General features: G+C 37.4%; 2 protein-coding genes across 2 annotated transcripts in view; one reads left to right on the top strand and one right to left on the bottom strand.

Annotated features, from left to right (window-relative positions):
• Window positions 1–637: 637 nt before the first annotated feature.
• LOC126758032 (uncharacterized) lies at window positions 638–1,046 on the bottom strand. Its single transcript, XM_050472016.1, has 2 exons — window positions 851–1,046; window positions 638–780 (listed from the first exon to the last, which is right to left on the bottom strand). The coding sequence occupies exons 1-2, from the start codon at window positions 1,044–1,046 to the stop codon at window positions 638–640; spliced, it is 339 nt and encodes a 112-aa protein (XP_050327973.1).
• An 18,697-nt stretch (window positions 1,047–19,743) lies between these two features.
• Window positions 19,744–22,266, top strand: part of LOC126759302 (uncharacterized) — a 54,398-nt gene continuing 51,875 nt past the window's right edge. Inside the window, exon 1 of the mRNA XM_050474037.1 lies at window positions 19,744–21,346. Coding sequence (XP_050329994.1) covers window positions 19,744–21,346 — 1,603 coding nt within the window. The remainder of the gene's footprint in view (window positions 21,347–22,266) is intronic.

Below are 22,266 nucleotides of genomic sequence, written 5' to 3'. Positions count from 1 at the left end.
GTTACAACTCAGCAGGTTTTAATACGTAATCAATCTCCCAAGGGTCAAATTCAGGCTACTTGTCGCATTCTGTACTGGCCACAGTAAGCTCAAGAACAACTTATATAACATGGGCCTCGCATCTTGTGCAAATTGCCGGTTCTACGACAGGGAGCCTGAAACTCCAGAACACCTGCTGATTGACTGCTTAGCAGTCTGAAGAAGCAGGATAAAGACCTTTGGACCCATGTTTCTAAATAGGGGTCACATCGCCTCATTAGCACTTAGCGGTATATTGGAACTTATCAATATGCTGGGGCTAAATGGGTCGTTATGACTTAGGAGAGGGCACAATAGGCCCTAGGTCGTGGTGTAATCCTCATCTATTTGTCTTATATTAAGGTTAACCGGTATTCCCATTGTTTTCACTATTTTTGTTTCATAACTTTTGGCTGACAGTGTGTGAGATTGACCTAATTGCTTTACTATTTGCCAAAAAACACATGTGTAAACATAACATATATCCATGTTTATTAAATATATAGGTAACTACTAAACATCCAAGGAAGAGGTAATTTACAAAAATAAATTAATTTCGCTTAACATGGAATATTCGAGAAAAAAATACATAAAAATATTTAAGAAATCCAACATAAATTTAACCTCTAATAACAATTGGCTGTACATTGGCGCTACTGCCGTAACCACTGTAACCACCGCTACTACCGCTTTTCCCAAGGCAAAAACCTCTTACGCCGCTACTCAATTGGCTGCAGAGGGACGCATTTACTTTGGTGTATTCTAAATCAGAAAATGGAAGAAATATTGACAGATATTTTTTTGTAATTCCTCAGAATAATTTTACACTTACGCGCTGTCTGCTGACAATTGGCGGATTGCATATCACAGTAGTTAGAGAAACTCTGACACAAGTTCGATTGGCCGAAGCGTGCACAAACGTTCTTCTGGCGCCAACAATTGCGTGTATCTATGACACAAACCTGCGCCGCGAAGACGAACGAAAGAAGCGCGACGAAAATGCCGAATGCTAAAAGTAGGCAGCGCATTTGTGGTTTTATTTATTTTTAAGGATTTTTATCACAAAATTTTTTAAGAATTTACGAATAACTATGGCGTTAGGACTGAGTTAACTTTTTTCACAACTATTGCTATCTCAGGTGTATGAAAAACTTTTATAGCTAAAATGTGACCTTGTTCTGTTCTTAAATATCTGTTTTTTCCCACCCAAATGTTAATATTATTATTTGCAATTTTTTATGAATCGCAATTTCCCCCTTTTGGCCAAATTTCGCAAATATTTTTGTTTGGCAAATTAAATTTGCAAAATCAAGGCAGCGCGAATTAGAATAAACGGAAGAATAATATAAAAACCTTAAATTTAGTCGCAAAGTTCGTTGGCGTGTACTGCCAGTCAAGTCTCTGCACCTGTTTCAATATAAAACTTTAGCCAAATACGAATATGTGTTTGTTCAGTTGTTTTCGAGAGTTTGCAAAGTGAAACAAATTGTTAATAAAATTTTTGGTGTGGCTTAGCTAAGCAAAATTTTAAATGTGGAATTATATAGGAGAGATCTAAACGGAATCTCTTTAAAATTTGTGTTGTTTTCTGCATAAAATCATAATTAAAAACTATATATTTTGGGTTGACTTTCTACCGCTTAACCACGATCTATCCTATCTGCTCTAGACGACTAAGTTACTACGTTAAGTTCAATTTTCGATGACTTGTTCGAGCATTTCGACTGGTAACTGAAGAATGATACGCGTGATGTTTTGCCCCAAGGCTTAAATCGAAGCGGAATCGTCCGCATAAACTTTAGACTTCACATATTTTTACAAAAAAAGTCTAAAGGTGTGATATCTCACGATCTTGGTGGCCAATCGATTGGCTCAAAACGAAAATTTATCTGCTCACTGAAATGTTCTCTTTATAAATCCATTTATTGATGCGATGTGTGGGAAGTGGCGCCATCTTGTTGAAACCAAATGTCGCAGAGATCACGAGCTTCTATTTCAGGCATCAAATAATCGGTTATCATGCTGCGATAATAGTCACAAACCGATGACTTCACGGGCTCACACACAACGGCAAATCGTAGATTTTTTAATGAATGACAGCTTTTGAATCGCTTCAGGTTGCATTTCGTCTTAAATGCAGCAATTTTGTTTGTTTACATACCAATTGAGACAGAACGGGGCCTCTTCGCTGAACAAAATTTGGCTCGAAAACTTCGGATGTTCGTGGAACTTTTCAAGAACCCATAGAGCGCTTGCACAAGCTGTACATTTGTATTTTGTACGTTTTCAATTTAAAATCTAGACGTAAAATACGCCAAGTCGTCTCATATGTCGTCCAAGTTACTGCGAACGGGGCCGAATCGATTCTCCACGGTCTTCGTATACACTTCTACCTACGGCTGCTATATATTCTTCACTGTGTGAATTGTCGTAATTAAGTTGAACGATTTGTAAACGTTGCTCGTAAGACTTTGCATGATGGAATGCCAAACAATACTGAACAAAAATAACATGAATACTTGGATCACCCCTTAGAACAGATAAGTTCCCCAAGTTTTGCAGATTTTGATCCAATATTTTGGAAAACTAATGTTTACTCCAAGAAGCTGCTCATTTGTCGGAAGTGTCGATATCAGACCACTAAAGCATATACTTGTCACACAAACTTAATTTTTCAACTTAAACTTTTTTATTTGACAAGACATCTTCACAATATTTAGCAAAGATTATTGTCCAAGGCAAGAGTAGAATTTTAGAATGAATTTTTCGGATCGGTTTTCTATAGCATATTTCATTGACATTTGTTTCATATAGTAGATCTTTTTGTAAAAAAAAGTCAATAAAATCGTGCTTCAATAAAATCTCTTAGTGAAATTGGAAAAACAAAATTACTGACACTGCTGCTAGAGACGGTCGTCATATGAACTAACTACCTTAAAAACATTGATTATTAATCGAAACGAAGAAGTGAGGCAAAGCAACCAACGTTGGGAAACGAGGTAAGCTCCTCTCTGCAGAAAAGGAAATGTCCTGCATGGAAATTAAGCATTATTTTAGTCTTAATGTTACTAGAAGATCTGTCTATGAACTTGAGAAAAAAAGTTGGGAATAAAAGCAAATTACCCAACAGGCTCTGTATAAGTATAATAAGTATAGTTCCCACGAACCTTTTTGGAAGTTACTTCCTTGACATCGTTTTGACTACCTGGTATTTTTCGAAAAAAAGAGTTTTGGACTAATGACTTCAAAAATTGTATTTTTTCTGACGAAGTATTGCCGAAATATAAAGACGTTCAAGTCAGACCAAAAATAAACAAAATTATGGTGAAGGATCTCTTATGGATTGAATTACTCGATGGTTATACTGGTAGGTCAAGGATTTGTTTTCTTTCGACTAACACGAACGCCAGAACTTACACAGATTACACATCTAAGTAAATTGATTTAAATATCTATAGACTTTTCTGAGGATAAGTGTATGTTCTAACAGATCTACAATCCAATTCACAAAACGACCACCCTTAACAATTTTTTCATGTCAGAAAATATCTCAGTTTTAAATGGTAAGTCCCAATGTAGATACATTTAAGAATTTTTGTGCAATCATTACTGCATGAATTTACAAGGAGCGTTCCACAGTAAACAGGACTTAAAAAAAAAGAACAAATGGTTTTTTCGGCAAAATCAATTTATTTTATTCAAAACAGTCTCCTTCTGCTTCAATTTAGGTTTTCGCATGGTCCAAAGCATGTCGAACGAGTATTTTAGCTCGTTGGCCAATATGACCGCCGGTATACCGGTGTAAGTCTATTGAATCCTTTAATACAAAATACAAGGTCTGTCGCAAAAGAAACAGGACTGTTAAAAAAACAACAAAAAATTAATATTTTTCAAAAGTTATATTTTTTTATTCAACGTAGTTTCCTTGTGCTTCGCTAAAGCGTTTAGCCCGGTCAATTAGCAAATCAAATGAGTGTTTATGGTCATTTTTCGGAATGCTCTTGAGAATATCGGTCGTTGCCTTTTGGATAATTGAAATGTCCTGAAACCAGTGTCCTTTCATGGGCAAATGAAGTTTTCTAAATAGGTAAAAATCACAGGGTGCCAGATCAGGTGAGTAGGGTGAGTGATTAATGGTTAATATGGAGTTTTTTGTCAAAAAATCAGTGAAAAGCGTCGACCGATGACACGTTGCATTATCGTGCAACAGGCGCCAGGACCCTGCCTCACGGTACTACTAATCGAACTTAATCATTGTGGTCGAGCACGACGAATGCTCGACAAAAGACGCTTCATAGCACCAAGGTAAAACACAGCATTAATCGTTTGGCCAGGTGGGACGAACTCTCGGTGTGCAATACCCTCGGAATCGTAAAAACAAATCAGCATTGTCTTTATATTTGACTTCTGAAGACGACCGACTTCTGATCGTCACAGAGGACCTCACGACCTTCTTGGAATCGCTTAAACCACTCATGCACATTACTACGGGATAGGCACTGATCACCATACACTTTTTTCATCATTTGAAATGTTTCAGTAAACGTTTTCACAAGTTTAAAACAAAATTTAATATTTGCTCTTTGCATTTTACGACCGATGACCAAAAGCTGCTGTCACTGTTTGACCGATAACTCCATTGTAGTTATCCAATTGTCTTAAATGTTTTACGAAATGTCAACAAGAGATCAAACTTTTTATTTCATATACCCACCAATAGGTGGCGCCACCAGAAACAGTTATATTTAAAAAGTTAGTTTTCTTTTGCGACAGACCTTGTATTATATTTTAAACTATCCGGGAAAAATTTAATCGGAAATTATACAAAAATGGCCAACATTTCTCAAATTCCACTGCTTTTGTAAATTTCAAAGCAGAAATAGTTTGGATATTTGGCACTGTTGTCGCCACGCTTTTGCCCAGTTTCCACTGAGTGCGCTAAAAGCTTTTCATTTATTTCTCGAACGCGTCCATTTGACATGCATTTCCTAACCGTCTACTTCCGCCCAACACAATGCCCGATTCATTCATTATGCCTGTGTCCCTTCGCATGCATTACCCCGCACCAACACACCGGTTACACTTTTCCGCGTTGTTGTTGGTGCAGAATTTGTCGCTAATGGTCATGGCTTGAAAAAGTGAACGCCATCAGCTGAGCCATCAGATTTATGCTGAATGAGCACAAGTGCGCCCAAGAGCGGTGGCTGCTGCTGTTGCTGCTGCTGCAGTTGCTGCCGTTAGATGATCAGCTAGTTAAAATAACAACAATAATGGCATTTTAGAATTCGAGTATAATTTTTTACATCCTGTTATGTTGGCTTATTTCGTTATGGGCGCCAGTATGAATTTCACAGGCGGCACCAAAGTGCTGCCATCGCGCACAAAACGTGGAAATTCTATATTTATATATGTATATATATACGTTTAGATATGTATGTTTGTGTATAGTGCTCCGTTGGCCAAGTGAGAATGAGCGAAATGTGTTAAAAAGTGGCAATTTCAGCTGTGTGGCACTGATTTTCGACGGCTTTCTTGCCTTACCGCACGGTCTTAGCGACGAGCAGCTGCGCTGTGTCTTTGAAATTTTCTCGCTAAAGCGAAAATAAGTGAAATTTTTTGGAAGAAATTATTTTTTTTAACTTTTTTTTGTGTCTCTGCCATATTCTCGTCTAGCTGCCTGCTTGGCATTGCCCGGATTGTCTTCTGGGTAATTTTTCATGGTGATTTGCTTTGGCTGTCTTTGCGTGAGCCGAAATAAACACCAGGCAAGGGCGCACGGCAAGCCGTGGAAGGCCTAAGCCTGACGAGCTAGCAAGATGACAGCGCAACAGCAGCACTTTGGCGAAATATGATGTGCGGAAATTGAAGAAATTTGGTATACAGTTATATATGTGTGTGTGTGCAGTGCACAGAAGTTAGATGTTTCCGCTTGAAGTTTGTAGCTGCTTATGCTACGTGATCCATGGCATTTTTCAGCGCAGACATATTGCCTTACAGCGGCAAAGCAAATGGCAATAATAAATTTTTAGTGCGCCCAGCAGCCGAAAACAGAAACAAAAGTGTTCATTTCATGCTAAATTGAGTTAGTAAGTGCCTTTCCAAAAAAAAAGTTGAAAACATACCATTTAAAAATACAAAAGATTCCTTACTAGAACTTGATTTCGATCGGTCAGTTTGTATAGCAGTTATATGCTATAGTGATGCGATTTCAGCAGTTTTGACAAATGAAAAGCTTCTAAGGGAGCAAAGAACCTGTGGAAAATTTCAGATCGATATCTCAAAAATTGTGAGATTACTTCACGTATACACAAACAGCCGGATATGGCTTGTCATGCTGATCATTTGTGCGAGTATATATATTTTGTAGGGTCTCCGATGTTTCCTTCTGGGTGTAACAAACTTAATATCCTGTTCAAGGTTATGTATCATATAAGTATAATTATGTAAATAAAATAAAATCTAAATAATATTTTATTCGTTTAACTCTTTATAATTACAGCTGTTGACAGCTAATTAGAAACGACACCTATTTTGAAGTAAATTAGGTTATTTTCCAATAAAACACGTTTTTTTATTGTATTTTCACTTATTTTATTGAAACCTATGTTAAACTTAAACTCTAATAGCAAAAATTTTGTTTAAAATTCGTTTGTGTTTTGAAGATTCTAACAAAATCATATGGAATCAACGATTTGAGTGCGACAACTATATAGAAACGAAAATATTTTATCAACAAAAAATAAAGTCTCGGTGAAAGCCAATTCTCGCAGAATAGTGTCATCTATGCATTTCTTTAATCTGGACAGTTTCTCTCTCTCTCTCTCTCTCTCTTTTTCGAGAGTAAAGTTTAATGATAATTTACCTGGGACCGAAATCAATCTTCAAAGATAGTATTCAAAGGAGTTTGCAAGAATATTAGAGACCCGAGTCCACAATTTACAAACACTTTTAACAAATTTTGGGCTTATTGAACAACCTGGTATGTGTATATGTTTGTTTTGGTTGTCAATATGTTTCACAGAAGAAGCGATTCAATTTCCGGCAACTAATTTTTAATATTTTAATAGAAATTAATATAATACTGAATTTTTATAATTCTGGTGTCATAAAATTTTTTAACTTAATATATTTAATAATATTTTTAATAAAAATAAAGTTATGTTTATTTTTTTTATTTAATATATGTACATGTATGAAATTGCATTTTAATTGGAGAAACATTGATGATTTTTCAAACACAAGAGAAGTAGATCGTAGATAATCAAAAATTATCGTTATTACTATATGCTCAAAAATACCCAAATTTTTTTTACTCGATCGCATAATTTATTGCAGACCAGGGTGGATAATTTTTGGAAGCAAACCCCAAAAAACGTAAGCTGCGGTTGCACCGACGCTGGCATATCATTCACAAATAGCGAACCTGCCATATAAGCGCTTGATTCCCATCGTTCCGTTTGTATGACAGCTATGCCATATAGTGATCCAATCTGAAAAAAATCTTTGGATAGCATAGAGTTGTCTTAGAAAATAATGTATACCGAATTTCGTAAAAATATCTCCTCAAATACAAAAGCATTCTATACAAGGACTTCATTTCGACCGTTCAGTTTGTATGACAGCTATACACTATAGTAAACCGCTCAGAAAAATTTCATGGGAAATGTTGGCTGTGGAAATAAATACGGAGAATCTTAACAGAATATTTCTGGTTAAGTAAGATATGTGTGCGTTTTTTTCTACAAGCTTAGTACAGATCAAACAAGTGAACGACTTTAGACGAAAAAAACCATTTTTCTCATCAGGGACCCGTCGTAATAGGCTGATCTTTCACGATGTGAGTATTTTCAACTTTCAGAACTGAAAACCAACATAAAAAAGTAACTCAAGTAGCCATAACCGACATAACCGAGGTGCTGAAATGCAATACAAAAAATCATATAAAATATCTGTGCGTGTACTAGTTGATCACTCAAAACATTGTATTGGGTCTAATGGAACCTATTTTGAATACATAACAACCTTAAAGTTGGTATAATGTGTATTTCATTCCATATATTTTGGCATAATTTAGCACACTTGTATGTAGAATTTTCTGAAAGGAGGACGATTCGTGCGAGAAACCCTATAGTATTGGACTCGATCAGGTTGTTTGCTGCTTTGAAATTCAATAACAAAAGAAAAACAAGATTCTCATAATAGATAAATGAAATTTAATTCAATAAAAAGGGCATAACAACCAAAAAAACAAAAAAAAAAAAAAAAAAAACGATTCGTTACAGAAAAATTAATGCCAAATAAATCCCAAATATTGAATAATCTAATTTTATTCCTAAACTAAATTCGCTTGCATGAAAGCAAAAAATCAAGCTTTTTTCCCATTCACGCAAAATTTAAAATCTGGTCATATACTGTTATCATAAACAACATCACCATCCCTGAAACTAAAAACTCTATAACAAAATTATCAACATCAGCTAAGAACTGCAAAATTTACGAATAATCGCTTTTTTCCTCATTTCCACCAATTTTCCAAAACTTCGTTCAAACCTTTATTTGACACCAAAAACATGAAAATCGGTTAAGGTATACCGAAATTACGAAGAATCGCTATTTTTTTCATATCCTGCAATTTTCAAAACTCCTCTGAAATCCCTTTAATTTGACACCAAAAACATGAAAATCGGTTAAGATTTGCCGAATTACGAAAAAATTCCAATCTGATCACCCCAGTCACACGGCGGCGCAAACAAAATTTTTCATTTCACCAAACCGCCAATTTGCACCAGGCGCGCAGAATCGCCCAGTAGTTAGCTGCAGCGAAAAATTATTTTCCCTGTAGCCTACCTCAAAGGCGCAGGATGAACTGCGTTATCGGCATACGCAGGACAGCCGGAAGTGAAGGCTGCTGCCACTTTAACAGCAGTAACTTCTACAAATCGCCACCGATTTTGTGCATTCAGGCACCAAATGAAAGGGCAAGTGTGTAGCAATACAATCACCTAAAAATAAATACTAACAAATCACAATAAGAAGACATTTTTGATAGAATATGCAAGAACACAAGACTGTAATGAAAAACTCTAATTTAGCATTTATTAAAGACGATGAAACAATATTTGTGCTATTAATAGATTGATATGCTTTTATACGTGTAGTCTGCCATATTATGTAATTTCATATTACGCGCATCAGCTATAGTGCATGATTTTATAAGCGCTTCTTACGCATTGAATTGCAATGTTTACGTACAAGTTGAAACAAAGTGCACTATAAAATTATATTCTCGAAGCGATTGCCTTTCGTTTGCCACCAAAATCATTGAAATCGGTTGAGTTTTACCAAAGTTATAGCGAATATGCCGCCGGCATTGCATTGGTGCTGCATTATCCACCATTTCCTGTAGGTGCATCCGCGCCTTTGAGGTATGCTACAAAAAAGTAAAATTTCTTCCCGCAGCAACCTACTGACTGGTTATGGTCGCCTGGTAGAATTTGATGTTTGTGAATTAGGCGATAAATTGAGCAAACGTGCCCAAAGTAACCAGAAGTGGACCAGACCCGATTTTTTCGCAATTTCGGCAAATCTCGACCGATTTTCATGATTTTGGCGTCAAATTAAAGGGATTTGAGACGAGTTTTGAAAGATGTAAGAAAATAACGATTCTTCGTAGTTTCGGTAAATCTTAACCCATTTTGATGATTTTGGAGTCAAGTTGAAGGTATTTGAGAGAAGTTTTGGAAAATTGAAGGAATACGACGATTTTTCGTCATTTTGTCAAATTTCTTAAGCGATTTTGATGATTTTGGTGTCAAAATGACAGGGTTTGACAGGAGTTTTTGAAAATTGGAAGAAATGAAGAAAATAAGCGATTCTTCGTCACTTTGTCAACTTTTAACCGAGTTTGATCATTTTGGTGTCAAATTGAAAGGTTTTGAGGGGAGTTTCGCAAAGTTGAATAAATAAGGAAACATTGTAAAAATAAAATTATGTGCCTAGAAACAGTTAATAAAAAAATTTGTATTTTTCTAAAATCTTTATTTTGACATATAATATACTGCAATAAGGGTTAATTTTTGTTATTTGAGGCTATGTTTAGTAAAATTATGTATGTCTTTCGACTTTTTTTTATTTTTATTTATTTTTTATTGTTTATTTAAAAAGTATTAATTGCAACTAAATAAAGAGATGTGGAATGCTCGCCCAATTCATTTTCATGATTGCCTTCCGTCGGCTCGCCTACACCTATTTTTGGTATAATTAAATGTGCTGGGAAACTCTCGTTTGTCAATGTAGTTATCTCGACTTTATACTGTACCACGAATGTGTAGATGGAGTCCTTCAGAGCTTTCAGGCCATCAGCGCCAAGGACTGCGAAGTTACCTGGAATATGTGAAAAAAAGTTTACAGTTTCAAAAAACATATTATATATGTATATATATAAAGAAAGTATGCAGTATGTGAAAAAAACCTATATGGTAATAACTACTGTTTATGAATTAGAAAATCTTAAACGATTTGAAGGGGTATTATCGATAACTGGGGGGTTCTATCGAAAGGAACACGTTAAGTGCAAGAAACATGTAATGTGTAACTTGTGTAATTTGTACCTGTTTCTTACGAAATTCATAGCAATTTATAAACTCAAAAAGTATGGAATATCGGCTTCTGGTGACTGCTAGCAGATCATCTCTAGAATCTTTCACTTTTAAGAGGTATTCTAGTCTAAGAACAAAAAAAACTCGAATTTTTCGATAATATTACAAAAACTTGCTTACTTTCAGTTAGTATTTTGTTGATTAACTCTTTCACTTTAATATTGCTTTACATCGATTCCGAATTTACTTTATAAGACTCTGAAAGCGCACGAATGATGTAGCCTACGATATTCCATATTTGGAATATTTGTGGTGCATATGGCTTTTTTTACACCACCCAAAGATGTTATATAGGGTTCAACTCTGGGCTGGACGATTTCCACTTAGACGTATGCTTTGAATGGTTATCTTCCTTATAACAGGCAAATTCTCCTCAGCCCATGGCAACATGACATTTTTTAGGATGTCGACGTATTTCTCCTTGTTTAAAATTCCATCAATCTTATGGAGTGGACCAACACCATTCCAGATAAAAAAATCCCACACCATAATTGACCCTTTGCGAGTTTTCGAGAGAAAAGTTCTGCGAAAGATTTATGGTCCTTTGCGCGTTAGCCACGGCGAATACCGCATTCGATGGAACGATGAGCTGTACGAGATATACGACGACATCGACATAGTTCAGCGAATTAAAAGACAGCGGCTACGCTGGCTAGGATATCATGTTGTCCGATGGATGAAAACACTCCAGCTCTGAAAGTATTCGGCGCAGTACCAGCCGGGGGAAGCAGAGGAAGAGGAAGACATCCACTCCATTGGAAGGACCAGGTTGAGAAGGACCTGGCTTCGCTTGGAATATTCAACTGGCGCCACGTGGCGAAAAGAAGAAACAACTGGCGCGCTGTTGTTAACTCGGCTATAATCGCTTAAGCGGTGTCTACGCCAATTAAGAAGAAGAATAATTGACCCTCCACCATACTCAACTACGCGTGGAACATAGCGAATATCGAATTCTCGAGTTATTGCACGGCGAAAATACCTTCGACCATCAGGACCTGGGCGATTATTTTTTGTTACATCGTTAAAAACGAAATACCTCCGTTGATTTGTTGTCAATAAGAGTTGGCAAAGTCTACTCGTCGTTTCTCCGAATTTTAGTCAGAAGTGGGTTCCTGCGTGCTTCCCTGCCGTGAAGTCCAGATTCGACCAAACGCTGGGCAATTGTTCTCTTGAATATTTGGACATTGTATTCACCTTGAACTTTATGTAGAATGTCGGAGGAACTCTTTTTTGGGTCTCTTCGTCAGATACTATTAATTCTGCGGTCTATTTCTGTTGCAGTTTTTCGGGTTTTTTCTTTGCGTGCAACATTGAAAATAGTTTAAAACTCTGTATATGTTTAAGAACATTCAAATAATTTTTTTTGAGCATTTGACCTTATTCGAAATTTTCTTGCACATCTTTCCAGACCGAAAAAGGTCAAAAATGTAGCTGCGAAGGGTAGGTGTACAGCTGCAGCTTTTCCTCATTAAAAAACTTGAATAATGTATTTTAAGCCACAACCTTGAAACACACCCTTAACAGAAATCAATAATATTATTAATAAAAATGAACAACTTGAAAATTTTTAATTCTTTAAACAACTGTTTCTAATTAGCAGTCGCGCTTAATTCACCCTTTATATCGGAACGCATTTAGTATTTTGAAAAAAATTAAAAGAACATTAACTTCACAACCGCAAAACGCAAAGCATGAGTAGTATGTATTTATATAGAGTAAACAAACAATGCCAGACTTTTAGGAATATAAATAACGGTATATCAAAATTGTTTATCATTATACTCATTAGTCACCTACAATAAAAGAAGCGTTTCTAATTAGCTGTCAAGAGCTGTACATGTATTTCGTATAAAAAATATGAAACTTCTTTTAACGTCAAGTATCCGTCATCCCTTTATTGAACCTAGAGAAGAGTAAACGACTGTAAACTAGTACTCAGACACTTTGTCGGTACTTTCTTCTTCTAATAAATTTACACATTACAGTTCCGATCCGTTTTTTCTCTCGTATCCGGTTTCTTTGTCGGTGTTATAAGTTCCCAAAGCTCATAATACCATCTTATGAGACATAGGATCTAATTAACGGATAAAGAAGATACGAATAATACGTTGCACCCTTCTCTAGCCACCAGACAGACATTTCAGCGTACTACGTCATCTGTTACACATCTACATTAGAAGTTTATCCATCGACCAACTGTGGATCGACTGTGCTCCACGTTTATTTTAGTAGATAACGCGTATTTTTGCTGCTGTGGAGCAGAGTATTGAAGAAGACCCGAACCCATTCGCTACCAAGGAAGGATCTTGGCTTTCAGGCTTAAAAAATCAAACTCGTGCAAGAGTTGTTAAGTTCACTTTTGGTTGAATAGGTAAAAAGAAGTATTTTAGGGCGATGCTAATCCACAAGCCATTAGGTGTGCTCTTCTTCTTCTTTAAAGGCGAAGACACCGCTTACACGGTTATCCAGCAGCGATATTCGCCGTGGCCAACGCGCAAAGGACCATAAATCTTTCGCAGAACTTTTCTCTCGAAAACTCGTAACGTTGACTCATCAGATGTTGTCATCGTACATGCCTCTGCACCATATAGCAGAACGGGAATAATGAGTGACTTATACTTGTAGAGTTTGGTTTTTGTTCATTGAGAGAGGAATCTCTCAATTGTTGACTCAGTCCGAAGAAGCACCTGTTGGCAAGAGTTATTATGCGTTGGATTTCGAGGTGCGCTCTGTTGGTTTATTTATTTCTTCAAACAGGAAACATTTTTGTGGAAGATTTGAAAGCTGTTTATGTGGACGACTTTTGGTTCTATATAGATGGCAATCAATTTATTGAAGGGTTGGAACTCTTGATGAGTACATTACCCCGCGTTGCCGGCCTATGACGTGACCTCAAGATAGCAATTTAGTACTGCGGGATTATTTTTTGTAAGGTTATATGGAGTCGCAACGTGTTGCAAGTACTGTGTGGCACGTAGCCCCGTCTTGTTGGAACCAGATGTTGTGAAGATCAACTTCTTCATTGACAGTAATGATGTCACAATAGATTTTCGATGTTATAAAAGAAACTTAAATTTGGTCCCTAATATTGCCTTTCCTTCCAGAGAAATGTGGGATGGGTGTATTTTCAGAAAAATTAGATACCAGAATCGCCTACCAGACCACTACAGTGTCTTTCAATCGCAAATCACAGTAATTTAATGAAATAGGGGTAGTTAGAACTGTAGTATGAGTGCTTACAGGATTGTGTAATTGGTAGACATGACAATAGACAGGGAACACCATACAATGACTATTGTAGAAGATGTTTTATGTGTACCTCCTATGCGAATGCAAAGCTTTATATAATCAAAGGCAGGACTGGGACGTTGACTTTATCTTCTAGTAAGACGTCTCGCGGTATTCTTCTTCGTGACACATTTAATCAGTAAAATTCAAACTGCTAAAACATCTATCTTCTCGTGTGTGTCTTCTTGGATCGATAATAAGAAATCGCAAAAGTGATAACTGTTTCTGAAACCTAGTTTTCGCTATCACAATCGATGACAGCATAATAAAATGGATGAAGTAAGGATACTACAATCAAACTTGGAAGATCCAAATGCATTCTAATTCCCACTCTTTCATGGATTTGAGGACTGTTCACTATATTTGGTAGTGACAGTTAAAAGGTCTGAGTTTTTTAGAAAATATGAAATATTAAGAGAACTGGGTTAAGTTTTCCATATCGATTGTTACTACAAGGAGTGTTCCAAAGTAAACAGGACTTTTCGAATCTAACGCTCCCTGGTAGCGCCATCTATATGTTGACTGGTGCGTTAGAATCTGATATCTTTATCGATTGCCCATTGTGAGAATTTCATGACATTTCATTGATTGGAAGTGAAGTTATTGCGTTTTAAGTGTCAGTATGTTTGTGTTATCGGTGGGAAAATTAGCTTCGAACAAAAAGCCAACATTAAATTTTGTTTTAAAATTGGCAAAACTTTTACCGAAACGTTTCAATTGATGAAACAAGTTTATGGCGTTTGCCTATCCCGTAGCAGAGTGCACGAGTGGTTTCAACGTTTTCAAAGTGGTCGTGAGGACATAAATGACGATCAACATTTGGGCCAATCAAAATCCGTGATCACCAGAATTTCCATCAAAACTGTGCATGAATTCATCAAAAATCAGCCAAAACCATCATTGAAATTTATCGGAGTGGAATTGAACATCTCCAAAAATTGATTTATCGCATTTTGACCGAACATTTGGGCTTACGAAAGGTGTGCGCACGGTTTGTTCCGCACAAATTGACTGACGACCAAAAATTGCTCAGAATCCAACATTCGAAGGACGATTATTTGACCAAAAATCAAATTTTAACCATTGACCACTCGCCGTATTCACCTGATATGGCACCGTGCGACTTCTGCCTTTTCGGAAAAATGCATTTGGCCATGAAAAGAAAACGTTGCGCAGACCTAAAGGCCATTCAAAAGGCTTGCACCGGCATACACCCTCGTTCGACATGCTTTCCGACCGTGCAAAAAGCTGTATTGAAGCAGAAGGAGACTATTTTGAATAAAATATATTTATTTTGTCGAAAAACCGTTTGTTCTGTTTTTTTTAGTCCTGTTTACTTTGGAACACACCTTGTAGAACCCTTTTACTGGTTCAAACTGCCTAAAGAATATCAATTAGACAACAATCTTTTGCTTCAAAGGCAACGTATGTTTTCCTTATAAGTATCTTCATAGGGCTTCAATTGCATACACAGCCAACTCGATAGAGCCTAATATTCTATATTTAGTAGACTGACTATACGACATATTTTTATTAGAAATTGAGAAACACTAGAAAGGGCATTGAGAAGCTCAGTCGGCACTCGAAGTGTTGCTGATCTTCAGCCATTATACGGGTAATCAAATTTTTTCATAGTAGGCTAATGATAAGCTAATCACATGGTCTTCAATTGATGATTTGAGTTCTTGTTATCTTTTGTTTATATTCCTGTTGCCGCAGTAGCTAAAAAGAATGCCTTTTCCATAAATTTTACATTTCTCTTTGTCTATATCTCAAGCTATCTCTCTTCTTTTCGCTCCATGTCTCTCTTTCCTTTATTGCTTCCGATCACAACGAATCCCAGTCATTATAGTAAGTTCACCTCGAAATTCGATATACCCATTTATATGTCTGTAAACACTTGTATATTGACACCCTAAAGTTGTCTCAAAACCTACATATAGTAGGTATACCCTCGAATTCCGAGATTATTACCTAATTTAAGCTTAAATGACTGGACTATTTAGAAAACATTGTTTCTTTCTGAGTTAGCCCCAATCTGGCTATTTCACCTACGGTAAATAATGCTGCATTAAGAACATATATACAACTAATTTTATTTTTCCTCAAATTTCTCGTAAGCATTAATGGAATTTGCATTCGTGCCAAGCCAATTTGCACATAATTTCTCTTTTGTCACTTTCGCAATTGAAATATACACCACTTCCTGCGGTCCACCAAGGGAAAATTTTAAATCTCACCACATCCGACGTGTAGACCTTTAAATGCTAGTCCAACTGCCTCCATAATCCTTTTGTTATTGTTGTTTATAGCAACTCAGCAGCGATTGTGTTTGTCCTCCCTTGTCCGAGGGCCAAGTTGTCAGTTGTGTTGCAATTTGCATTCATTTGTCGGATGTGCACATTCTGCTGGCAGCCAGCGTCTCTATTAGTTTTACTTTCATGGTTTTTGGCCGAACTACACAGTGTCTTAAAAGTCTCTGCACGTTTGAATAGGGCATTAATGAGAATTTAATGGCATTTGGCACGAAATATGGAAATGCCTAAAATTTAAAAATATAATTTTCGCTTCGTATTTGGGTCAAAAAATTGATAAAAAAGTTTATAAAAAAAAAAAAAAATTCCTACAGAATTTTTCAATATAGAAAGCAAAATCGATATGGAAAACTCAACCCAGTTCTCTTAATATTTCATATATTCTAAACAACTCAGACCGGTTACAACATTCGATTATGACAGTTATTTTAACTGTTTCTGCCAAGTATAGTGAATAGTCCTTAATTCAATGCCTTAGAGCAAAGTAGTCTCCTTACTTCATGCATTTTATTATCCTGACATCGATTGTGACTGTGAAACAGTTCTCTTTATTCCGATTTCTTATTATAGATCCCACACGATACGCACAAGAGTATATATGATTTTACTGATGAAATGTGTTATGTAGAAGTATACCGTGAAACGACCCAATAAAAGATAAAGTCAACGAGCCAATCCTGTCGTACTCTAGGTTAGGTAGATAGGTAGGTAGATAGGTAGGTAGAGTGTGTGTCTAACAACGCACCTAATGAGAAGGCAATTGTGAAGCCATCGGTACTAAAATCCACTCACTCTATTTTCTCTGCTCTGAACCACACCGTGCTCTGATAAAGTTGATCAGTACACCAAAAATTTTATTTTTGCAACCTCCGAGATATCATCAAGAAACCTTTGACCAATAGTTGCGATTCTTTGCCTATACAAAGCCTTGCGTTCGCATATAATGTACGCATAAATCATCTTCTACAATAGTCATTGGAACAGGAAATACCATACCCTGTCTGTTAGTACATCTAGCAATTAGACAGTGTCCTGTAAGCACTGCTTCTACAGTTCGAATGTCACTACTTTTGACTTTTAATAGTCGGCATGTGAGGTCCCTATTTCATTTTATTACTGAGACCTTAGATTGGAATACACTAAAGTGGTCGGGTGATCGGATATAGCATCTAATTTTGCTGACAAGACACCAGTTTGGACCCATCCGTATAAATAGTTATCCCTGTATTTTATACAAAAATTATCATTGCTTCTGGCCTATTAACTCAGGAACTTGAATCATTTAAAGGAATCCAGTGGCTTTTTCAGGAGGCGATTTTTCACATTACCTTCTAAATGGGCTTTAAGACTAAAAATAGACTTTTAGCTGTTTCACTTCACTTCACGTTAATAAAGTAATTATGAGCAACGCCAGAGTTTGGTAGGCCCATCATCGCTTCAAAATTTGTTCACGGCTGGAAACTCTAGCTGCACTCTGTTATCGAATGCGAAAGTTTCTGACTCATGGGAGAGATATAATAAGAATATAGAATCGGTATTTCTTCTTACTCAAAAACTACCCAGGAATATTAGACAAACGAAAGAGTTTGTTCTTTCCTCGACTTATTATTACAGGCCAACATGTGAATGATTGCTGTCAGGACTACTATCGTAGTCACTTAAATATCTCAGAAGTGGGTCCTTTCAAACAGATTGAATTAAGTGGATTTGGTACTTATGATTTAGGTCATAGGAATGATTAATCTCATAAAAGCATACATACATATATGCTCGGATCGAATTAAGTTTTTATTACGTTTTTCGCTGGATATATGCGGAACTCATAGTAAAGACGGTATTTACGATATATACGAGTATAAATCTTTTACAGAGGGGTTTTCCAAGAGAGATGATATGATTTCTAAGTGTCGTTTCGGTCATTTTTAGTAAGTATTCAGTAAAATTTACAATTTCATGGTGGAAAGATATCCGTCGAATTGTTGAAAATGTCTATCTATGATTTTCTTAAGTCAATAAGACAAAAAGCCCTTTGAAGTAATGGAGACCGCAATTTGTCGATTCCAAGACGTTCTCAAGAATTGGGTCTGTCTCAAACCATAAGCTGGCGGATTTTGAGAAAAGATTTGGGCTTGCATCCGACTTTTGCCTTGGAACAACTTGAAAACGATAACGACTTTTTTTAAGAAAATCATTTTCTTCGATGTGGTCCACTTTTATTTAGCAATAAACCAGGCTGTCTTTAAGCTTCAGAAGTCAACATTGCACGTCAAATAAATATACATCTGAATTTCTTTAACCACACGTTTCTTTAGTAGAGAGAAAGGTACACCTTTGAGGGTGAAACTTCGGTTAAATTATAGTTGGAGTCTCAGCATCATATACTGTGTGATTTTTGAATTGGACATGCTTCAGATTATATAAGGAAATAGTAAATTACGAATAGTTGCTTATCTTGAAATACATTATATCTTTCCCGATTCCGAACGTTACTCACGTGTAGTGTTGAGTGTATGTCCTCGAGAAATCATCTCCGGCCATTGTTAGGTTGTGTATTTGGCTGTCGTATAATTAAAAAATATGTTTCGACGTTTCGTTGGCTAAGAAAAAGTCTCGTTCTAGTGTAAAAAAGCCTGTGACTATCTACATCATACTCGTATTAGGTCCCAATGATTTCGCAGATTCAGGATCATTATCCAGGTGTTCACAAAGCTAAGTGCTGTGTTGATATTTTATAATCCAGCGTCAGTTTAGATCCAACTTTTTCTCTTAAAAAGCAGAATGCTATTTTTCCACCTCTTCCTTCTTTAAAATTTTGTACTTCAATTAATGATAAATAAGAGACCAAATAGTACATTGCTATAGAATACTTATATATTCAAAACCACTTTGAAGTCCCCATAAATCAACCAAACATTTCTCTTTCAGGTGGCCTGTAGCCGTTATTTGAAATCGTGCAACGGATTGTAAAGGGAATCTCAACATTTCCAATAACCGAACATTGAAGTCCATAGTAATGCCTACAAACGGCATACAAGCGTCGAGTTCAACAGCAGCGACAACAGCAATTGCAAGGCCAGTAGCGGAGCGAAGTGACAGTCGACATTAACTGTAAATACCGAAACACTCAAGGCAATTGTTTCGGAAGATACGCTAAAGAGCGGCTTCAAAGTGATTACTGGCCAACTGTACAAAGCAGGTGCTCGACAACATAGTAAGCCGTGCCGTTATGTGCATCGTGGCACAACAAACGAACACAAAACCAACGACAACATAATCATTGTGAATGTCAAACAGTGGCATCAATTGCAAGTCGAGAGTTGCCAGCTGTATAACAATTATTGCCAAGTCGCGTGGGCTTTCCGCACTTAAGCGTTGCCCCGAGCAAGCACAGCTAAAGCAACAGCAGCTAACAACATCAACAACAACAAAAACAATAAATATTGGCGAGTCACCATAGCAGCGCGATGAGTGTGGACGTGGCAGCAAGCAGGCAGTATAGTGAAAACACTACAACAACAACATCATCCGCAACAACAACGGCAATAGCTGCAGATACAGTTGCAACCAAAGCAACGCCATGGTCGATATGCACAGCGCTTCGGTGGCCGATTGGTTTATGCGAAATCGGCGAATCTGCGACAGCAACAACAACAACAACAATAAATTGCATGGCTACAACGAAAGCTTTGCAGTCAAAGCGAGTTGATAGCAACACTTGCCGACAGCAACGTGAAGAAGATGACCACAACAACAACAACATCAACAGCAGCATAAACAACAACAAAAACAAAAGCAAAGACATCAATATCCCCTCAGCGCAACGAGTCGCAAGTCAAAAGCGAAGGCAAATACAGCAACAAATACAGTTAGGGCAACACTATAGCATGCACATGCAACGCCAAAAACAACAACAACATTGGCGGCATTATCTGCTGCAGCCACAACAACGATGTGCATTCGCCAAAGACGATGATGGCTGCTGGTCCACCCGCTTTTCCACGACCCTGGCGCAACAACAACAGCGGCAGCAACAACAATGGCTGCGCTTTTGCCTTTTGCTCGTCATTTGCCTGTCACTGCCCTCAGCAACGAATACGAAACCTCAGACCTCAGCCACAGCGCCAACAACAATTGTCAACGCCCCAACAACATTGCGAGCTACACTAGCAACAACAACAGGAATACGAATAGCAACAGCAAAGCCAACAGCCACAATCAGCCGAACGACGCAGTCGGCAACTGAGAGTGATGACAACATTGTGACCAACGAAACTACCAACTTCACGCACACGCACACGCACAACACCACAAACAACGCTCACGGAAATGTCATCATTCCTTCAACCAAGCTCAGCGTAAATTCAACGACCGCATCAAAAGCTCCGGTGCAGACGTTGGCGGCGCTCACGGCGGGAGCGTTGACAGTGTCAACAGCATTGCCGGTGGCAACGCAAACATACACATCCTCATCGCTGTCATCAGCAGCAACAACAGCACGGCAATCACAGGACACAACAACAACAGCGACAACAACAATGCTTGACTACGCCATCAATGCGTTGGCGGAAGCGGAGAGCAGCGGAGGTGACAAGCCCGACGCGCAAACGGCATGGAATGCGCACTCCGTCAATGGAATGCTGCATGACACTGCAACAGCAACAGCAACAACAAGCCCAAATGAATCACCAACAGCTAAATATCACGCCAGCAACAATAATATCATCCGCAATGCGCCCAGTGGGAGCAACACTAGGCATAGCAAGCAGCAATTTAGTCCCGCAAATGCTAACACCGACAGCAACAACAACTATGCAAGCGAAGACGGAGGCTTGAGCAGGATTCGCCGCCATCGCGCTACACGCTCCGTGGGTCATGGCAGCCCTGGCAGTGTGGGCTTAAGCGGCAGCAGTTTCGGAGCTGTGAGTCAAGGTGGTGGCGGTGGTGGTGGCAGCGGGTTGACGGGGAGCGGTAGCAGTACGCACGATGGCGAAAGTAATAATCATAACAGTATCGAATGTCCCAGTTTCGATGAGAATTCGGCGTGTCCGTGCTACAAATTCGAAGACGGTGAGTTCAATTTCTTTTCTTCATGGAATCACATAACTTACATTGTTTAAAGGATTATATCAGCTTTCAAATTAAAAAACACTGTTTTTCGTGAAAAATGTTTGAAGAAACATTAGAAATAATAATAACATAAATTTTCAGAATAATAATAATCCACGATTCATTACAAAATATTTTGAAATCCCTTGATACCGATCTTCAAGATTACATACTTCCGAAAGAAGGCGTTTGGCTGTGAGGAAGGTTTCAAATAATGTATTACCCAGGATTTCTCATAAAACTCACTGAAATTGGATTTCCGAAGGAAACTTGTTATGATATTCATGTTGTACTCATGCAAAAAAATTTACAGTTATCCACTGTAGGATTCAACCTTACCTGAAGACTGTTCAAAGATTCTCATTAAAGCGTTTATATTTTAAGAATTAAAAAATATTAAAAAAAAGTGCAAAGTTCCCTCTCCAATTTCGTATTTATCATTATTCTACCAACGGTCCCTTGAATAAGACACTCTATTGGCTATTTTGAAGTTGTCTGAGCTATTACGATCTTCTCCTAACTAAAATGGTTTGCGAACGTCATGTACTAGCGATTATTTAGAGGTCGTGGAATTTACGTCAGGTCTGGTAAACAGTCAGTGGAAAGGTCTACTAATAACGGGACGCCTAAAAGACAGGATCTATAACTATGTATTGGTTAGGTTAGATGCCTAATCTAGAGAGCTCTCACGTGGACTGCTTTACGTAGTCCTGTGAAGCCATAAAAAAGAAGAACTCCTGTGCTCAAACTCAAAGCCTTACACCCATAATATTATTATGTATATTCTTACGTGTTTTTTTTTTTTCAAAATATCAATACAAAGCTGGATAGCTGAAACAAAAGCATAATCAAACCATTTTTATACCCTGAACAGGGTATAT

This window comes from Bactrocera neohumeralis, chromosome 5 (assembly GCF_024586455.1).
Source record: "Bactrocera neohumeralis isolate Rockhampton chromosome 5, APGP_CSIRO_Bneo_wtdbg2-racon-allhic-juicebox.fasta_v2, whole genome shotgun sequence".
Taxonomy (NCBI): domain Eukaryota; kingdom Metazoa; phylum Arthropoda; class Insecta; order Diptera; family Tephritidae; genus Bactrocera; species Bactrocera neohumeralis.
The sequence above is the reverse complement of the archived record's forward strand: the minus strand, read 5'-3'. Positions and strand labels throughout refer to the sequence as shown.